At 45.1% G+C, this 21016-nt stretch overlaps 1 protein-coding gene across 1 annotated transcript; it reads left to right on the plus strand.

Moving 5' to 3' along the window:
- Positions 1-17337: 17337 nt before the first annotated feature.
- LOC142471293 (zinc finger protein 184-like) lies at positions 17338-20736 on the plus strand. Its single transcript, XM_075578125.1, has 4 exons — positions 17338-17437; positions 18333-18459; positions 18653-18766; positions 19157-20736. Exons 1-4 carry the CDS (start codon positions 17435-17437, stop codon positions 20083-20085), a joined length of 1173 nt encoding a protein of 390 aa, XP_075434240.1. The 5' UTR covers positions 17338-17434; the 3' UTR covers positions 20086-20736.
- The last annotated feature ends 280 nt before the right edge of the window (positions 20737-21016 follow it).

Here is a 21016-nt window from a genome sequence, read left to right on the forward strand (position 1 = left end):
CTCTTCTGTGCGGGGATTAAATCAGCATGTGACTGTCAGCCTGTGTCTGCTGTAAAGACGCATTGTTACACAAATAATCTGTCTCCTGCCACTATTTCTGGTTTCTCTGTTTGTGCTTCTGCTGCCTACATATTACAGTGGGCGGGGGGGGGGGAGGGGGGGAGTGGGAGCGTGGAGTTAGAGAGAGGGGGTGTGTGAGCGTGGAGTTAGAGGGGGAGGTGGGAGCAGGGGGTTTGAGAGAGAGAGGGGGGGGGGGTTAACAACAACATATCCCTAGATAACCCCAGGGTAGGGTTATTCTAACATGAGGTTGTGAGAGAGAACATATGGTGAGTACGTCCTTAGAGGTAACACGGTGCAGATACCGGCTGTGCCTTTGTTTGTGTAGTGTATCCCCGAGAGTATGGGGATACAGAGTGGGAAACCTCGGAGGACGATAGACAGGATCCTGGTGAAGGCACATCAGTGACACATCTCCGCCCCCAGGTCTCCCCTTTTATAGAACAAATAAGAACAACTTGGGGTGCCAGAGGAAAAGGAAGACAAGAAGAGGGGGAAAGTATGGACCCCGAGAAGCAGGGACCAACAGGTGGAAATAGGCAAAAAGAGAAGCGTCCGCAGTATTAGCACAATATCCTGACTATGCCAAACCCCTTATAGTAACGCTGTCGGATTTTACACTAACTACCGATCACATTAAAGTCTGAAACAAGGGGCTATCCTTCTCACCCTCGTCGGATATTGATACATTTGAGTGGGTAAAAGATACTCATCTCTGCCCGCTAGCTTACATTACATAGATTCTTTAAAATGCGGGAGTACAGACTAGCAAACCTACTAGAGATCCCCCCACCGGACCCCACAGACCTAGCTGTCCTTGAAAATCTGCCATCCCTATTAGAAGACTCAAATAGAGAGAGTGCCTGGTGAGGGACCTTTCACTTCACTGAGACTGAAGTCAACATTTCTGCCATACAGCAAACATTTCGCCAATATAGATATTTTTGTGGACTTGGTCACGAGATCTAGAAGCATTACCCAAAACCAAAATGGTGGACAACCTCACCCATTCGGAGAGAGCCGCGCTCAAAGAATTGGAGGCCAACAAAGATATAATGGTGAAACCTTCAGAGAAAGGTGGAAATCTAGTGATTCTCAATGTCTCGGATTACAAGGCTGGGAATCTAAGATTGCTGTCGGACGTAGCATGATATGAGGTCCTGCACAAGGACCCAACTACCACCTACAGTTCCCAACTATTCTAAACAAAGGTCTGATTGACAAAGGTCATTTCGAAACATGAGTACGATTTCATTTTTGTGAAATTACCTACAATAGCTACGTTTTACAGCGTACCAAAAATCCATAAAAGGAGAACACCACCGCCAAGCCACCCGATTGTATCATGGGTAGGCAAACTGGACTAGACTCGTCTAGACTTACTTACTGACAAGGTCCCCAAAAGGTGATGAAGGTTGTGCGTTTCATAGGGACATACAACAAGCAGTGGCATCTGGCAAGAAATATTTTTGAGAAACACTGGCACATCCTAAGAGCAGACTCAGATATCAAGGATGCAATCCAAACCTACCCTTCTATGGTAAGCAGAAGGGCACGGAATATCTGGATATCTTGGTCCATAGCCACTTCTCTGAGACGCCTGCAAGAACATGGTTGCCACCTAAACCAGTGGGCAGCTATAGCTGCCACCGTTGCAAAGCATGCCCGTACGTACTTTCCACAAAAACATTCAACAATTGGGACAATACACGGACATATCAAATCAAAAAATTCATCCATTGTCAGAGCTTTGGTGTTATCTATCAAGGGGTGTGCACGTGTGGGAAAAGCTACATTGGAAAAACAAAGAAAATTTAAAAAACGTGTACTCGAACACGTTGGCACAATAAGGAACAAAATGGACACCCCTGTCGCGAGGCACATAAACCAGGGCCACAATGGTGACCCAAAAGCTATCAACTTCAGAGGCATCAACCAACTGTGTACAGGTCCCAGACGGGGTGACATTGATTCCATCTTACTCCAGAAAGAGTCATGATGGATATACACTTTGCAGGCATTATCACCCAAAGGGCCCAATGAGGGGTTTCTGTTCAGCCCATTTATTTAGCCCAATACACTTGGAGAACCCCTGCTAGCACATATCAGCTGATGGACATTTCAGCCTCTTCTAACCCAGCTGATAAGAAATTAAACAGAAAGAAAACAAATAACCAGACATATATGGACATATCTTTATTGACTTTATATACAGTAAATAGTTTACCAGTGGCTTAGTTGAACCTACTATTACCATAGGTTCATAAACAGCACAGGCATTATTTTAATTCTGGACATAGTTCTTATATCAGATTACCCACTATTACCTCATGCAATACTGTGGGTATTTATCCCACTGACCAGCCTCCCATCATAAATAGCCTTAAATAACATAGTAACAGACTAGGCAGTACCTTCAAAGTACCTTTCTTGATGCCGTTATTCAGTGCGCATGTATGTGGAATAGAACAGGTTATCAACGGGCCAATTAAGCAGCGCATATTTATTCACTAGCTTCCATGGGCTGAATATTCTAACTAATTATAATTATGTATTAAATATAATATTCCTCCCCACCCTACTGACAAAGCGAAACGCGCATCGGCAGCTCTAGCACACGCGCAGAGCAGATCAATGGTAAAAGTGTTTATAAACCGGGTGGTAGAAGTCCTTAATCCTAATGTGTACTAAAATTCTAGTGTTTAGGGCTCTAGGCGTCCTCCCCACGTATCTCCTGCCGCACCCACACGTCAACAGATAAATCACAAACGGCGTGTTACAGTTAATAAAGCTATTAATCTTGTATTTTTTGTTGTTTTGTGGAGAACCGGAAAGAAAAACTTCAAACACGGGAGCACAGGCGCTGCTCGCTGCCCAGCACACTGCAAGCTTCGGCGCTGCTCGCTGCCCAGCACACTGCAAGCTCCGGCACTGCTCGCTGCCCAGCACACTGCAAGCTCCGGCACTGCTCGCTGCAAGCTCCGGCACTGCTCGCTGCCCAGCACACTGCAAGCTCCGGCACTGCTCGCTGCCCAGCACACTGCCAGCTCCGGCACTGCTTGCTGCCCAGCACACTGCCAGCTCCGGCACTGCTCGCTGCCCAACACACTGCAAGCTCCGGCACTGCTCGCTGCCCAGCACACTGCAAGCTCCGGCACTGCTCGCTGCCCAGCACACTGCCAGCTCCGGCACTGCTCGCTGCCCAGCACACTGCCAGCTCCGGCACTGCTCGCTGCCCAACACACTGCAAGCTCCGGCACTGCTCGCTGCCCAGCACACTGCAAGCTCCGGCGGTGCTCGCTGCCCAGCACACTGCAAGCACTGGCGCTGCTCTCTGCCCAGCACACTTTAAGCTCCGGCACTGCTCTCTGCCCAGCACACTGCAAGCTCCGGCACTGCTCGCTGTCCAACACACTGCAAGCTCCGGCACTGCTCGCTGCCCAGCACACTGCAAGCTCCGGCACTGCTCGCTGCCCAGCACACTGCAAGCACTGGCGCTGCTCTCTGCCCAGCACACTGCAAGCTCCGGCACTGCTCGCTGCCCAGCACACTGCAAGCTCCGGCACTGCTCGCTGTCCAACACACTGCAAGCTCCGGCACTGCTCGCTGCCCAGCACACTGCAAGCCCCGACTGACCCGATGGTCTAACGGAGCACTCGCTCTAGGGGAGACACTACAGAACTATAAGGCACAGGCGGTACCGTGTTACCTCTAAGGACATACTCACCATATGTTCTCTGCAGCTCTCTCTCATAACCCTGGGGTTATGTTAGAATAACCCTACCCTGGGGTTATGTAGGGATATGTTGTAGTTAACAATATCCTCTCAGCACAAAGTACATTGACTGAGTCTAAAGTGCCTATTACTCACCTTGTGTATATAGACAGAACACTTATTAGCTGCAGGGCTCTTATTTAGGGAACACTGCTACTATCCTGATTCCTGTCTACGCCTTTTTCCACCCAGTCAAGGTCTCCTTGTCCCGTGACACAGGAACCCCAGCAGCGCCTCCACCTCACACACAGCTGCACCATATGGAGTGTTCAGTGTCTGCACAGATCTGACACACAGATCTCTGCTCACACAAACTCTGTGATATTCACACACACGAGTTATTAAACATCTATAGGTTGACCTGCAACAGGGATTTTCTAGTATGATACATTCCTGCCAATATAACCTGTGTTCCACAAAGGTACACCTCTAGCTGCTGGTACCTTTAATTAGGGAACACAGTTATATTTCACTTGTATTATACCCGGCTATGCACAGACCTCCTGACCTCAAGACAGGGGAGTCCCAGCAATTACAACAAGCTGTCTCTCCCTGGGGTGGCAAGTGAGTATTTGGATCTGTTAACACAGATCTCTGCTTACACTGGCTCCCTGTGGGATCCTCACACAAGGATTCACTGAACTACAAAAGGTGGAATTGACACTGTATCCACTATCCACTAAGCAAGCAACATTTAGGTTCATTTTAACAATCGTGTGCAACATTTAGTGTAACCTGAGCCCACAGACATACTGCTAATACTGGTCAGTTACGTGAGTGCAGATATTAGCAGCTACACCTATCTTGCTTATAGGTCTATAGTTCCAGTTTACATCATTAGCACCACTCCTAAATAGTTATTGGCACTATATACAAGGTTTTGTGTATTTAGTCTCCCCCCAACTGCTATAGTTGATTATCTCTTACACAGGTATCACTATCTCTTACCGTGCACCCCAAAACTGGAACAACCTACCAGAGACTTTTACATCCACCACCAGTTTAAGTTCTTTCAAATCTAAGGCTGTCTCACATTTTAATGTGGTCTGTAACTGTTTCATTCGCCCATAATATATATTTTCTTTAACTGTGCATGCAATGTCTTGTATATAATGTATACCCTGTTCATTTATGTAACTATTTGTAACCATGTATTATTTGTCTTAACTTTGTGCCCAGGACATACTTGAAAACGAGAGGTAACTCTCAATGTATTACTTCCTGGTAAAATATTTTATAAATAAATAAATAGACAGGGCTGTTATTACTACACTGTCAAACATTGTTTGATATCCGGGGTTTGCAGACTCCTATTGGATACAAATATACAAATAAAATGAGTGCGCTAACTACTACGGTCTACTGTATGAATAACCCAAATAAAACACCACTTGGTGAGGTGGAAAAATAAATATGCAACCTCTATATAGACCTGGCGTCTGCAGCTGTAGTAAGGGTAGAGGAACCCCTAGAGCAAATGGAAAAAAGAAACAAAAGCGCAAACGCACATAGTGAAGTATGCAAAGTAATATATATATATTGTTTTAGGGTAAGATATCTGCGTACATCAGATTAGAAAGTTACCAGCATTTCATGTACATTAACATGAGTGAGTGGAGATGATGCATCTGCCGCCAACCATCTGGGGATCTTCCTTAATGCAGCACGGCACACTCTGCAGCTGAGGACAAGCCTCCGTTTGAGTCCTTCTTTGGTTTACAGGAGTCCAGTTGAAGAGCTTCACTCGAGGGGAACTCCGTTCGTCTCTCCTGGTCTCGTTACCGGCTCCGTCGGCGATGGAGGTCAACAGCTTCTCAGGCAAGCTGTTACCTCAAAAGTCCCGTATGTCCTGGGTGATCGGCCGCAAAGTAAGGACGGCCGTAAAGTGAGGATGTATTTACCGCACTGTCCACAATCGCGGGAAACTGCCTAGTATTTCGGCTCCACGCAATATCAGAGAGTAAAGCTAGCATACAGATAGGTTTTAAAATGTGATATAAATGCTAAAAATTATCCAACGCGTTTCGAAGCTTTGGCTAGTTTAATAATTTATTTTAAAGCCCTATATTTTAACCAACGTTCAGAAAAAACCTTTTGAATTGTAAAATACTATAACCATTCCAAAAGGTGCGAGAGCGCTATCATACCGGGGCTCTTATCTTCAGTGCTGTAACACTACCCGCCCCAAAAAGCACCACCCCCCCCCTACTATTATTAAGCTGATGGGAGGGAACCATTCCAGTATATTACTGTATATACCTCCCAGCTTTACATTTGTGACTGTATATACCTCCCAGCTTTACATTAGTGACTGTATATACCTCCCAGCTTTACATTAGTGACTGTATATACCTTCCAGCTTTACATTAGTGACTGTATATACCTCCCAGCTTTACATTAGTGACTGTATATACCTCCCAGCTTTACATTAGTGACTGTATATACCTCCCAGCTTTAGGTTCGTGACTGTATATACTATATACCTCCCAGCTTTAGGTTAGTGACTGTATATACCGTATATACCTTCCAGCGTTAGGTTAGTGACTGTATATACTATATACCTCCCAGCTTTAGGTTAGTGACTGTATATACTGTATATACCTCCCAGCTTTAGGTTAGTGACTGTATATACTATATACCTGCCAGCTTTAGGTTAGTGACTGTATATACTATATACCTCCCAGCTTTAGGTTAGTGACTGTATATACTGTATATACCTCCCAGCTTTAGGTTAGTGGCTGTATATACACTCTTTGGCGAAACGCGTAGAGTGGTATCTGCCTTCTGGGAGAGAGGAGTAGGACGGAGATCGGGAGCCCACCGCCGGAAGTGACATAACGGGACTACGCCGGAAGTGACGTATCGGAATCACTCGAGCACTATCAGACGGCGTGCTTCTGAAGGGGGACACCGCAGCAGACGCACAACCGGGCGATTGGAGTTTCCACCATCCGAGTACCCGGGAAGGGACTGAGAAGGACCCTTCAGCGGAGCAGTTTCCCTCGCAGTGCCTGCGCATCAAAGGTGGCGGGTGAGCCCTAAGATCCACGGTCCACCTCCTTTCACTCACAATCATTGTGATACATGCTTGAAATCAATGTTTTTATTATATGCTGTCTGGCTGAGAGTGAAGACCTCATCATACTCAGAATTCACAGATCCAGTCCACTGAGACCATTGTGTCTAAATTGCCCGTGTCCTATTTGAATCTTGTGAGTAGGCAACACTCATGAGCCAAGATAAAAAATCACTTTAATTCACCCAGTATCAAACTGTCTGCACTTATATTGTGTTTTTTCTATATTCTTTTCTCCCATGCTCCCCCTGGATCACGCACGGACTTGTACAGTACAACCTGAGGGACCAGTGGAACCAGTCCCTAACCAGCCGGGTCGAGCAGGTTTTTTTTATACAATATATATATATTTTTATACACTTTGTTATTATATATATTCACGTATTGAACACGTATGTACATGAGTTTGTTATATTTTTGCATCAATTGATTTAATAATATCCACTGTATATTGATAGTGGACACTAGTAGAGTTAGCGCTTTATATTCACTATAACACAGCATATACTATATACCTCCCAGCTTTAGGTTAGTGACTGTATATACTGCATATACCTCCCAGCTTTAGGTTAGTGGCTGTATATACCTCCCAGCTTTAGGTTAGTGACTGTATATACTGTATATACTGTATATACCTCCCAGCTTTAGGTTAGTGGCTGTATATACCTCCCAGCTTTAGGTTAGTGACTGTATATACTGTACATACCTCCCAGCTTTAGGTTAGTGGCTGTATATACCTCCCAGCTTTAGGTTAGTGACTGTATATACTATATACCTCCCAGCTTTAGGTTAGTGACTGTATATACTATATACCTCCCAGCTTGCTCTCTGATCTGAAGTCCGGTCAGCATGTGAGTAGAGATCTCATAAACTTCCCCCCAGATGTGCAATGATTCTCCTCCCCCCCCCCCCCCGTCACAGAGATCCCCCTCCCCCCCCCCCCCCGTCACAGAGATCCCCCTCCCCCCCCCCCCCCGTCACAGAGATCCCCCCCCCCCCCCCCGTCACAGAGATCCCCCTCCCCCCCCCCCCCCCCCCCCCGTCACAGAGATCCCCCATATTAGCACTCCTTTGCTGTGTCAGTTTTTTACATGGTAACAGCGCTAGAAGCTTTTGCATGTCTCTCCTGTTTGATCTCACTGAGCCGCCGTACTGGGGGTGTCACTGCTGTGATTTTGTTACCGGGGGGGAGATATTACCAAGGTGACCGGAAGTGAGCAGAGCAGACAGGAAGTCCCCCTCCCCGGAGTTATCACTGGGTGAGTCTCTGTAACAGGAATAATATTATTATATGAGGTGGGAGCCGGTCACACGTGGGATGAGGTGGAAAGGGGGGCAGTGCGATCTTGTCACACGTGGGATGATGTGGGGTGGGGGACAGTGGGAGCCGGTCACACTTGGGATGAGGTGGGGGGGACGGTGGGAGCCGGTCACCGTGGGATGAGGTGGGTTGGGGGGGGGGGGGGGGGGGGGGGGGGGGACAGTGGGATCTTGTCACACGTGGGATGAGGTGGCCCAGTGCTACTGTGTGTGACCTGGAGTAGATTGCTATGGGCCAGATATACTAAGTGCTGCTATGCATATGATTGGGACAGAATGCTTTATGTAGTAGCGCTGCTTAGTAATATGGCTTATATCACCTATATATGTGTCAGGCGGTTAGTTAGGTGAGCGCTGCGTACGTGAGATAACAGGACGGTTAGGGGCGGTATATTGTTTGAACGCAGCCAATCATTTACATATGATGGAAAGGCCTTCGATGCAGGTTACATGTGTCAGGTTGTGTAACGTGTCACATTGCTGTTATGGATAGAGATCTATATATCTCACATCATAAAGAACAAGATATCAGAGGGTATCACATAGCGTTACTATGGCAATGCAACACTGACATCCATGGCGTCATTAGACGCTTCGGAAGGAGAAGGAGGGCGCCACATGTAAGTGCCTAGGTGTGTCGGATCTTCAAATCCGCTGCTGCGTCTGATCATACTTATAGGAAGCAGACACGCACAGCTAAACTGACGCAGTCCCTGTAAGCTCAGAACCCAAACCCAGCACTGCTAGAGCTAACCCAAGCCCTCATTCTCTATCGTCTTCTGTAACTGTGCTCTGTAAATATTGTATTCTCTCCCGTCCCCTGTAACCTCCTGCTGTCCGGTCTTCCTGTCTCCCCTACAATCTGTAACTGTGCTCAGAATATATTGTATTCTCTCGTGTCCCCTGTAACCTCCTGCTGTCCGGCTTTCCTGCCTCTCGCCTACAATCTAGAGAGAAACGGGAATAAATCCCAGTATACGGGGCTCAGAGGATTATTGAACGATGGTATATAAAGTTCAGATATAAATAACCAGTAAAGATGGAGTAGAGCTCTGATTTAAGACTGAGTGAGACTCATAAGACCAGTGCATAAGTCTCCTATGTGGAAGATATAATAGTCCCTGTGATAAAGACAGACCTCTGAAAATGAATCATGGTCTGTCTACAATAACACTGGAACAGACATCCTGGAGTAAGCACATAGAGTGATGGTCAAACACTTGTCATATAAAGTGGGAGTACTCACATAGAGTGAAGCTCATCCGGGTGCGTGCATCACGCCAATGATATTCAGCAAAAAACGATCCGGGGATCCAATGCGGAGCACAGCAGAGTAGAGGAGACGGGGGCTAGACACCAATGTAGTCTGTTAAAAAACTTTTATTGCATGGTGAGTGAGTGGTACAAAAAAGGAACTCTGACGCGTTTCGGGATAGTATCCCTTTGTCACAGAGTATGCTCGCGTCTGTCCGTCCTCCCGGTCTTATACACGATCACCCGCCCCCAACAGTGACGTCACGCAGAAGGAATTTGCGCGAGAACCTCCATGGATGAATCTGATTGGTGGGGATATCCACCAATAGACCTCCAGAAGAGGTACCTGTCTCCTGTCAGTGCGGGGGATCGTGGAGACCAGAAAGGAGTCGGGAAAAGAAACAACATTGCTAGAAAAGTGACACATTAGTGAAAAAAACATAACATAGAATAAAATTATTAAAAACACGAACTCGATCTTGTTATAACAATGGAAGGAAATACATATCTATTAATAGATCTGGATAATGACAAATGAGCATGTATAGATGAAATAGATATAATAAATAAATAAATTAAGCATATACAGAGTACAATAAATGCATTCTATGAGGTATTACAAGCAATCAATGTATCTATTCATGTAAGGCTACATGTCTCTTAAATGCAGATAGGCAAGAAAAAAATAATGACGCAATATATAAATGAATGATGTAGATAAAGATGAAGATAAGGGAGGAGGGAAAGAAAAGAAGAGAGAAGAAGAAGAAGGAAAAAAGAAAGAGAAGAAGAAAAAGAAAAAATACAAAACAAAAACAGTGTAAAAAGATAACATATATAATCAAATGCAGTTAATGAATAACAATAATCAAATGCAGTTAATGAATAACAAAATGATCTTCAGAAGAAATGTTTGTGTTCCCAATCCAGATTCACTCCCATGGGTACTAATGTGTCACTTTTCTAGCAATGTTGTTAAATAAAAATGTATTTTAAATTTATTTATTTATATTCATGTATTTATTTATTTATTTAGATTTATTTATTAATTGTGCTGCTGCTGTGTGTGAATTTTTTTTATTGTGGGTAGCGGGGGTGGGTGAAGGGGGTATTAGCCCCAACGGTGGTTGTTTAGGGCTTGCGGGGAGGTAGCGGGTGGGGTTAACCCCTTCATGACCGTAGCGGTATTAACTGCTACGGCCGTGAAGGGGTTAAGTGCACCCGCAACCCCCCCGCAAGTCCTAAACAAACACCAAGGGCCAAATACCCTCTTCACCCACCCCCGCTACCCACAATAAAGCGGGCACGGTGGGTTAACCCCTTCATTGCCTTAGCGGCTATCAGCTATGGTAATGAAGCAGCATTTCTGTATTTTAATAATATTGTTCAGGAGCAGGGGGTCCCCTGAGCTTTGATTTGTGGCTCAGGGAACCCCCTGCTCACTGTACAATATTATTAAAAATACAGTCATGCTGCTTCGTTACCGTAGCACATAGCCGCAAAGGTAAGGAATGAGTGTTTATTTATATATGTGTTTTATTCATACTGTAGATGTGGAGAGGGTCTCCGTAGCTGAACCGCTGTGGTTTTAGGTCCGGGTCCCCCTGCTTCCCGAGATACAGGCCCCTTTAGGGGGTGCCGGTATCCCTCTGCTTGGTTTACATGCCGCGGTCACGTGATCGGGACCTTTAAATGCAGAGGGATACCGGCACCTCATAAAGGGGGCTGTATCTCGGGAAGCAGGGGGTCCCCGGACCTGAAACCAACGCGGTTCAGCTCCGGAGACCCCCTGCACATCTACACTATGAATAAAAATGTATTTTAAATAATTTTAAATGTGCCGATGTTTGCGCAGAGAGAGCAGCGGATCTCTCTCTGCTGCAAACACATCTCGCCCCCGCCGGCCTATAGTATCATTGATGTGCATATACAGTACTGTATGTGTACAGTACTGTATGTTAGGGGTTATAGGGGTTGTTGTTATACAGTATATATATTATATATATATATATATATATATATATATATATACTGCATTACAATTCATGAATTTATGCCATCTGGCGGACACGCGAAGCATTGCAGCCTATTAAATCCTGAACCATTATCAATTAACACATCAACCGCGCGTCAGCCGGGCATGACCCCTGGCTGGGAACGCGGCATGCTCCGGGTGAACAGCGTCGCATTCCAGGAACAAGCCAGGGACAAACCGGTGATTTGTTAGAATAAAGTCTGCCGCAGCAGTACATTGGTGTCTAGCCCCCGTCTCCTCTACTCTGCTGCGCTTCGCATTGGATCCCCGGATCGTTTTTTGCTCACCTACAATCTAACCTAAACGCTGCAGAAATTCAAGGGCCACCTCGCCCCCCACTTCTCACACCATATTTAGAAGATTCGTGCAGAGGGTAAAACAGGAAATGTATTTTAGGGAAAATAATATCGGCTTTTTATTAGGCAAAGGTTTAACAGCATAACATGCAGCTTATGTTTCACCAAAAGAAACATACCTAGCGCCATGTGGAGCGCTGACTAACACAAGAACTTATTCCCTATCTGTGGGTTGGAGGCTCAGCCCCTTACCAACAATAACTCACATTCAGTGTGAGGTCAGTTTTACCTTTTAGCTCCTGGCTGGGATAAGGTGGTGGGAAGTTCACGTGTGAGCAGTCAGTCTCTCCAGTGGGTCAGGGCGATATCTCGCTCCTACGAGGCTGGGAAGTCTCTCGGCTTGCTGGATCAGAGAGTTCTGAGCACCAGAAAGCTTTAGGCTTATTAAAGTTCTAACGAGCCAGCTGAGCTAATTAAGAGAGCCTGCTCTGATATTAACCTGCTCAGTACTGGACTTAAGTTCAGTACTGTATACATGTTTCCCTGCAAACCTATTAGGGAAGGCACCCTGTCACAGGGTTATTGTGCGACAGGAAAGCAAATGTAACCGGCGCTTCCTGGGTATTTCTTACACAGCTATATAGTGCAACCAATTACATAAACAAGGGTTGTTACCCCAGTATATAGTTCAACCAATTACATAAACAAGGGTTGTTACCCCAGTATATAGTTCAACCAATTACATAAACAAGGGTTGTTACCCCAGTATATAGTACAACCAATTACATAAACAAGGGTTGTTACCCCAGTACATAGTGTACCAAGGTACAGTGACATTACTTACACAGAGATACCTCACATGTAATAATGTGACTATAACCTTCCCAAAAGACATGTGACAAAACAATAATAGTGATGATATTATATATGAGGCGAAAAAATAGCAGCTCTAACCCCTTGAGATGGACCGTCATGCGCATCATCGCGGGGCGTGCCACGGGGGCGGAGCCTGGGCACGGTGCGTGCGGTGTCCCCCAACCTGGAACGCGACGTGCGTCAGCCGCCTCATCACAGGATGCGTCACGGGTGCGAAGCCCAATCCTCACAGCGCCAGACTTCAGCTCTGTAGTAGTCAGAGTAATTTATAATCCCGATCCCTCCGCCTGTGTGGGCGAGTTTTATAATGATCTCAGTATTAGAACGTCAGTCTGTAATTGCTGGTATTTCCTCCCTTGTGATGTTGGGGTGTGAGTTTAGTTTGCTTATGTTATTGTTGTATCTCAGTGGCAATCAGTGTGAGATTGTTACTGTCCCACAGAGCTAACACTCTATATATACACTCACACTACTACTATATATAACAATGTAATCAGTATGAGAGTTACTGTCCCGCAGAGCTTACACTCTATATATACACTCACACTACTTCTATATATAACATTGTAATCAGTGTGAGAGAGTTACTGTCCCACAGAGCTTACACTCTATATATACACTCACACTACTTCTATATATAACATTGTAATCAGTCTGAGAGTAACTGTCCCGCAGAGCTTACACTATATATATACACTCACACTACTTCTATATATAACATTGTAATCAGTGTGAGAGAGTTACTGTCCCGCAGAGCTTACACTCTATATATACACACACACTACTTCTATATATAACATTGTAATTAGTGTGAGAGTTACTGTCCCGCAGAGCTTACACTATATATATATACACTCACACTACTTCTATATATAACATTGTAATCAGTGTGAGAGAGTTACTGTCCCACAGAGCTTACATTCTATATATACACTCACACTACTTCTACATATAACATTGTAATCAGTGTGAGAGTTACTGTCCCGCAGAGATTACACTCTATATATACACACACACTACTTCTATATATAACATTGTAATCAGTGTGAGAGTTACTGTCCCGCAGAGCTTACACTCTATTTATACACTCACACTGCTTCTATATGTAACATTGTAATCAGTGAGAGAGTTACTGTCCCGCAGAGCTTACACTCTATATATACACTCAAAGTACTTGTATATATAACAATGTAATCAGTGCAGGGATGGAAATAGTGGGTGCCTATAGTGTCCCCCCCATGCACCTGTTTGCGCAGAGGTGACCTGATTCTCAGTGAGGGGAGATAGGAGAACAGGAGGCATCGGCCGGGTGAGAACTGCAGCAAGGCTAAATAGTGACCGGGGGCGGAGCTATTCAGAGGGGGCGGAGCTATTCAGAGCCCTCCCTGCTCTCAATGCATATTGTGTGTGTGTATGTCAGAGAGTGTATATGTGTGTGTGTCAGAGAGAGAGTGTGAGATGCACAGTGACACAGTCGGCGGGGGGGGCAGTGGGGTCCCCCCCATCTTGACTCAGTGTAACACTCAGCTGTACAGTTATTGTGCAAATAATCCGTACATATCCTGTATGTCCTGAATCATTAGGTGAGAATAGCATTAATTGTCACAATGTTATCCTCTCCCTCACAAAACTAACACTATTAAGGCATCAAGAACAGGAAATATAATAATCACAGTGTATAATATAACAGGTTAAACAAAGTGACAAAATAGCAAAAAATAACATTATTTATAGCGCCCTAAAGAACTGAGCAGCCCCTGGGAAACAAGACTATTGGGAGGGAAACCCCTGAGAAGCTGCAGTCAGGGGGCAGAGCCAAGTGTGGCCAATTCCAATGTTCTGATTGGTCAGGGATCTTCACCAGAGCTCCCTATTGGACAGAGGAGGTGGAGGCAGGGCCATCTTAACAACATTAGGGGCCCCGGGCAGAGCAGTGCACAGGGCCCTGCCTACACTGTCGCTCCCAGGCTCCCACGCGCTCACTAGCAGCAGCAGGCACCGGAAGTGCTGCACTGCTAGGCTGCGAGCGGTTGTGACGCAAGCCGGGGTGCCAGGCGGAGCCGGGCGTGCGGAGAGCAAGCGGAGCCGGGGTGCCGGACGGGAGGAGAGCGAGCGGAGCCGGGCGGGCGGAGAGCGAGCGGAGCCGGGGTGCCGGGCGGGCGGAGAGCGAGCGGAGCCGGGGTGCCGGGCGGGAGGAGAGCGAGCGGAACAGGGGTGCCGGGCAGGAGGAGAGCGAGCGGAGCCGGGGTGCCGGGCGTGCGGAGAGCGAGCGGAGCCGGGCGTGCGGAGAGCGAGCGGAGCCGGGGTGCCAGGCGGGAGGAGAGCGAGCGGAGCCGGGGTGCCGGGCAGGCGGATAGCGAGCGCAGCCGGGGTGCCGGGCGGGAGGAGAGCGAGCGGAGCCGGGGTGCCGGACGGGGGGAGAGCGAGTGGGGCTTGGCGTGCGGAGAGCGAGCGAAGCCGGGGTGTCGGGCGGGGGGGAGAGCGAATCGGGCAGGGGGTGAGAGTGAGTAGGGTTGCCAGGTGTTTGTCCAAAAATACTGGACACAATGGTGAAAGAATCGTTGGTGGGGAAGAATGTTATTTATTAATGACCTAACTGTTATGTCATTTGTTCTAAATTTCACTCCAAGTATTCACCAATTTGCACCAATTTATATTCTATTTCGTAAAAAATCTGAGGAGTCTTGGGAGGGAATGGGTGGAAGTGGGAGGGAGTGGGTGGGAGTGGGAGAGAATGGGAGGGAGTGGAAGGGAATGGGTGGGAGTGGGAGGGAATGGGTGGGAGTGGGAGGGGGCGCCCTTCCGAGGATTGTTTTAGGAAATAGAATATGAAATAGTGCAAATTGGTGCAAATTGGTGCATGCTCGGAGTGACATTTAGAACAAATGACGTAATGGTCAGATCATTAATAAATAACTGACCTGCAGTCACACTACATGGCGAGCAACACTGATCTTACTGCTCCTCCCACAAATTCCTAGATTGTTGCAGCCCCTCCTCATCCTCTCTCTCCCACCCTCCATGTCCTCTCACCCCCTGCATGTCCTCTCACCCCCTCCCTTCATCCTCTCTCATCATCTCACCCCCTCCCTTCATCCTCTGTTATCCCCATCCCTTCATCCTCTCACCCCCCCTCCTCCCTGTCATTATCAGTACAGTAGCTTTCAAATTTAGACTTCAAAATCCAGCGTTAAATTGCATATTGAATCATGCCAGTGAATAAGTAACCTGCTCTGCCTTCTTGGGGATGATCAGTAAGTAAGGGTGCTGCAGAGATTGCAATGCTGCTGTGATGAGAGCTGAGTTATGGAGCCTTTCTGAGAATTTACAATGCTGGTTATTTTTAATAGATCTTGAAAATGGGAAAACTGTTAGTATAGTAAAAGAAAAGTAAGGGTGAGTGAGCAATTAAACAACGTTGCCAGTACTGTATGTACTGTCTGTCACCACACATACACAAACACACAGACACACACTGAGACATACACTCACTCACTCACTAAAACACACACACTGAGGCACACACATATACAGGCAGGAACAGACAGAAATACAGACACATTGAGACACACACATACACTCACACACAGATACACACACACAGTTATACATTTACAGACAGGACACAGATAGACAGACACACACATACACACACAGACATATACAGACAGGACACAGATATACAGACACACACATACACTCACACACATACACACACACACACATAGACATATACAGACAGGACACAGATAGACAGAGAGACAGACACACACAGATAGACAGACAGGACACATATCGACAGACACACTGAGACACACACACTCATACACACACAGACAGACACAACATATATAGACAGGACACAGATAGACAGGCACACACACACACACAGATAGATAGACAGACACACTGAGACACACACACACAGATAGATAGACACACACTGAGACACACACACAGATAGATAGACAGACACACACTGAGACACACACAGATAGACAGACACACACATATACACAGGACACAGATAGACATACACACACATATACACAGGACACAGATAAACAGACACACACACACAGATAGACAGACACATTGAGACACACACATAGATATAGATAGGCACACACAAACACACTGAGACACACACACACACAGATAGATAGACAGACACACACTGAGACACACACACAGACACACACCTCTCTGCTGCATGCTTTTCCTCCGCTCTTTGGCCCCACCCCCCAGGCTCCTACCACCTCCCGATTGGCTGAATTACACAGCAGCAACCAATCAGAAGCTGCCCAGCCCCCTAGCAGCAGCAGCCCTGCTCTATCCCATGTCCGGTATTATCTCCCATATTTTAGTGAGCCGCGCGCGGGGAGAGCGAGCAGAGACAGGGTGCCGGCCGGGGGGAGAACAAGTGGAGCCGTGGTGCCGGGCGGGGGGAGAGCGAGCCGGGGTGCCGGGCGGGGAAAGAGCGAGCGGAGCCGGGGTGCCGGGAGGGGGGAGAGCATTGGTGGGCACGCATTGGCCGGGCGCACGGGGGCCCCCTATCCTGTGGGTCCCACGGGCAACTGCTCAGCGTGCCCATACTTTAAGACAGCCCTGGGTGGGGGAGGGACCAGGACACAGTAGGTCATGGTATAAAAGGCAGGAGCTGATACAGTTCTTATCAGTGTGTTTGTGATCATCTTTCTACAACATGTCCCTTTGTCTTCCAGCTCCTGAACCAGCTCCAGATGGTGAGTATTTAGCTAAATATATATCACTTTATATAATTCATACTTTGGTGTTGTATTTATATTGAGCTTTATTTCGCACAAATTGTTTGTTAGAATTCATTTCATTTAACTTGTACTAATTACGTTTACTTGTTCATTAATTCATGTTAATTTTCCTGTAGTACAATATAGTTTCAAAGTTATATTCACCTATTTTGGTGCAAATGAAATATTAATCGGTACTTACTCGGAGATCTGATTTATACAACATATAATTACATGATTTTGGAGAAACATTTGAAACTTCCAATCATATTGACTTAATAGGTAGGAGAATCGACAGATAAAAAAAACTAGGTTGATGGATAATGATTTCAGTCAATTGTAACGGCCTTTTCGGTAACCAATAATTGACAATACTTTCCTACTATAATCTTCCAGCAAGTACGAAATGATGGGTGTTTCACATAAATAAATGAACGGGATAATTTTATCAGCAATGTACAAATTAGCATCAAGAAGGCAAAACGAGGACAAAAGTGCACAGAAATGGTGCCGTTTTATATTTCTTATATTTCTATTTGTTTCTCTGCAAACTGTCTTTTCATGTTATATGTACAACTTACAATGGATCATTATGTAGTAATTATACGCTTTTACACAGACTGATTCTGTTGTTGATACTACTTTATACTTTAGCCTCACATTATAACTGTTTAGTAACATACTCCCCTAATAGTAGGACAGATAATGTAATGTAGCAGGGAATACACTATGTACTGATTGCAGAGCCTGAGCGATGCCACAAGACACTTTATTGAACTTTATAAGAGGCTCAGAAATAACAGGGGAAGCTCTGATGATTTTGTTCCTCCTGACAAACAAACAACAACAATTGGAGAATTCTCTGTTTCAGGAACCAGTTGAGTTTGATAAAGTTGCAATTTACTTCTCCAAGGACGAGTGGGATTATTTAACAGAAGAACAGAAGGAACTTTACAAGGATGTGATGATGGAGAATTACCAGGCTCTCTGCTCTCTGGGTAAGAAAAAAAAAAGTAATTTGACTTCCAAAACTACAGGAACTGAATGTATATCTTTATATAGCACCATCTGTGTACATAGCACTGCACGGCAGTAATACACGTGACATAACAATACAGCAGATAATGGGAATAAGAATTTTCTATGGTGCAAACACATTACATATATACGTGTCTCCCCTGACATATACAGGATGTGTCAATGTGACGCCTGAGATTGTATCAATGATTGAGCGCGGAGAAGTGCCGTATATAAGGGGTCACCAGCAGTATAAGGAGAAGGAAAGTCCTACAGATATCAGCACTGGTGAGTAATAAACACTTTAGTGATGGGTGCTCTAGGAACAATCATTATATAACATATTTCATAAAAAAAGCAAACTTGATCACAAATTTCTAAATCTATCAATAATTTCTAATATCCTTTTGTAACTTTACTATTCCCATAATAAATCCCTGATTTTATAAATATATATATATATCTCGCTGGTAGGCAATATCCTCACAAATTACGTTTATTGCCATTTTTAATGCTTTTCTGCACTTCTAATTGGAAACATTTACTGAATACCTGATTTGTTATACATCTTACCATGTGTATCCTGTATCTTTACATTCTTAAATTAAATCTGACGTTTGAGAATAATTTTTTGTGTCCGATGTTAATGAATTTCTTTACTCAAATGTTTTTCCCCAGCTGATGGATTCATGAGCAGGAATTCCCCTGAAGGATATCACATTTTGCTTTGTTCACCAGATTGTGTAATGGAAGATACCAGTGTTACGCAAATGTATCAAGGAGCAAATCACATTAGTCAGGATATACCAAGCCAGAGTCTGAGAGAAACTGTGAGCATTATGGTTAAGGAGTCAACCTCACAGGAAGAAGGACATTTCCCAGACTCCCACATTCATACCATCAGAGAACATAGAGGGACAGAATATGCATCTACTCCTAGTACAACGTGTAACAAAGGAAACATGAATGCTGGGAACGTTCACAAGAACTTATCAGTAAAAAAAACATTTGTATGTTCTGAATGTGGGAAATGTTTCACAAATAACTTTGCTCTTGTAATACATCAGAGAATTCATACAGGAGAAAAACCCTTTGTGTGTTCTGAATGTGGGAAATGTTTTACCCAGAACGCTAATCTTGTTACACATCAGAAAATTCACACAGGAGAAAGACCATTTATATGTTCTGAATGTGGGAAATGTTTCACATGTTACTCTGTTCTTGTTAAACATCAGAAAATGCACACAGGAGAAAGACCATTTATATGTTCTGAATGTGGGAAATGTTTCATATGTAACTCTGCTCTTGTTTTACATCAGAAAATTCACACAGGAGAAAGACCATTTATATGTTCTGAATGTGGGAAATGTTTTACCCAGAACTCTGATCTTGGAAGACATCGGAGGCTACACACAGGAGAAAGACCGTTTGTATGTTCTGAATGTGGGAAATGTTTTACCCGTAACTCTCATCTTTTTACACATCAGAGAAGTCACACAGGAGAAAGACCATTTGTATGTTCAGAATGTGGGAAATGTTTTGCTAATAAGTCACATCTTGTTAAACATCAGAGATTTCATAAAGGTGAAAAACGATGTTTGCTCTAAATGTCGTCAATGTTTTACTCACACAAGTTTATTTTGTAATATAGCACTCTGAAAAATATTGATTTACATTTCTTGTAATTGTGGGGAATAATTTGCTTTTTATTATTTAACTTAAAAAAAATGTAAGGAAAGTGTGGAATTTGTATTGTTTTTGTTTTGAGAAAAAAAAAAGCACCAGTAATTGAAATTTCCTTATAGGATCATTTTTCTATACATCATTCATAATATGCGTCTCTAGTTTATTTCCATAAGTGTGAGTTTGAAAATGGGTGCCGTCAGGTTCTTTATAACGCCCTGGTCCACATTACCCATGTACAACCACCGGGAGTGCTGCTGAATCCTGTCCTTGCTGAGATCCAGTTCTGCGGTTCCTCTCACTCTGAAACCTGATACCCTGCGTCTGTCTTCTAGCTCTCAGCCTGCCCTATATAACCCTCCCCTTCTTATCTCTCAGTGCCTGGTTCTACGGGTTCCTCCAGCACCTGCTTGCTTTCCTGCTGTTGCTGTGTTTACTGTTCCCTTGTTGGTGTTTCCTTTGTCTCATCCTATTCCTGCCTCCTCGCTGCTGTGACCTGACTGCAATATAATGCCAGGTGCAAAATAATAGGAATGGCGCTCCTAAACAGTTTTAAAGTGACTATGGGCCTCATGCAGTAAGCGCCGATAAGCTGTTTATCGCCATTTTTTTGGCAAATTTGCCCTCCCGATTCAGTAAGCGCCGATAAGTGGGAATTATCGGCAAGTTTTGTTGCCGATAAAAATTTATCGGCAGCCAGGTGCCGATATGCCACTTATCGGCACTTTTTGAACTCGGCTGAATTCAAGTAGCCCCGATCAGCTTTTCGCTGCTGATCGGCACTCCAGAATGGAGAGTTTTTCAGCAATCCAGCCCGCCAACTAAAGTTGCCAAGTTGGTGGAGGAGAAGCATCG

This window comes from Ascaphus truei, chromosome 20, assembly GCF_040206685.1.
Source record: "Ascaphus truei isolate aAscTru1 chromosome 20, aAscTru1.hap1, whole genome shotgun sequence".
Classification (NCBI taxonomy): Eukaryota; Metazoa; Chordata; class Amphibia; order Anura; family Ascaphidae; genus Ascaphus; species Ascaphus truei.

Bases quoted from the DNA above. Each gene is read 5' to 3' on its own strand.
- LOC142471293 (XM_075578125.1), top strand. The intron at 18,460-18,652 runs GTAAGAAAAAAA...TGACATATACAG, and splicing joins CCAGGCTCTCTGCTCTCTGG to GATGTGTCAATGTGACGCCT. The intron at 18,767-19,156 runs GTGAGTAATAAA...GTTTTTCCCCAG, and splicing joins TCCTACAGATATCAGCACTG to CTGATGGATTCATGAGCAGG.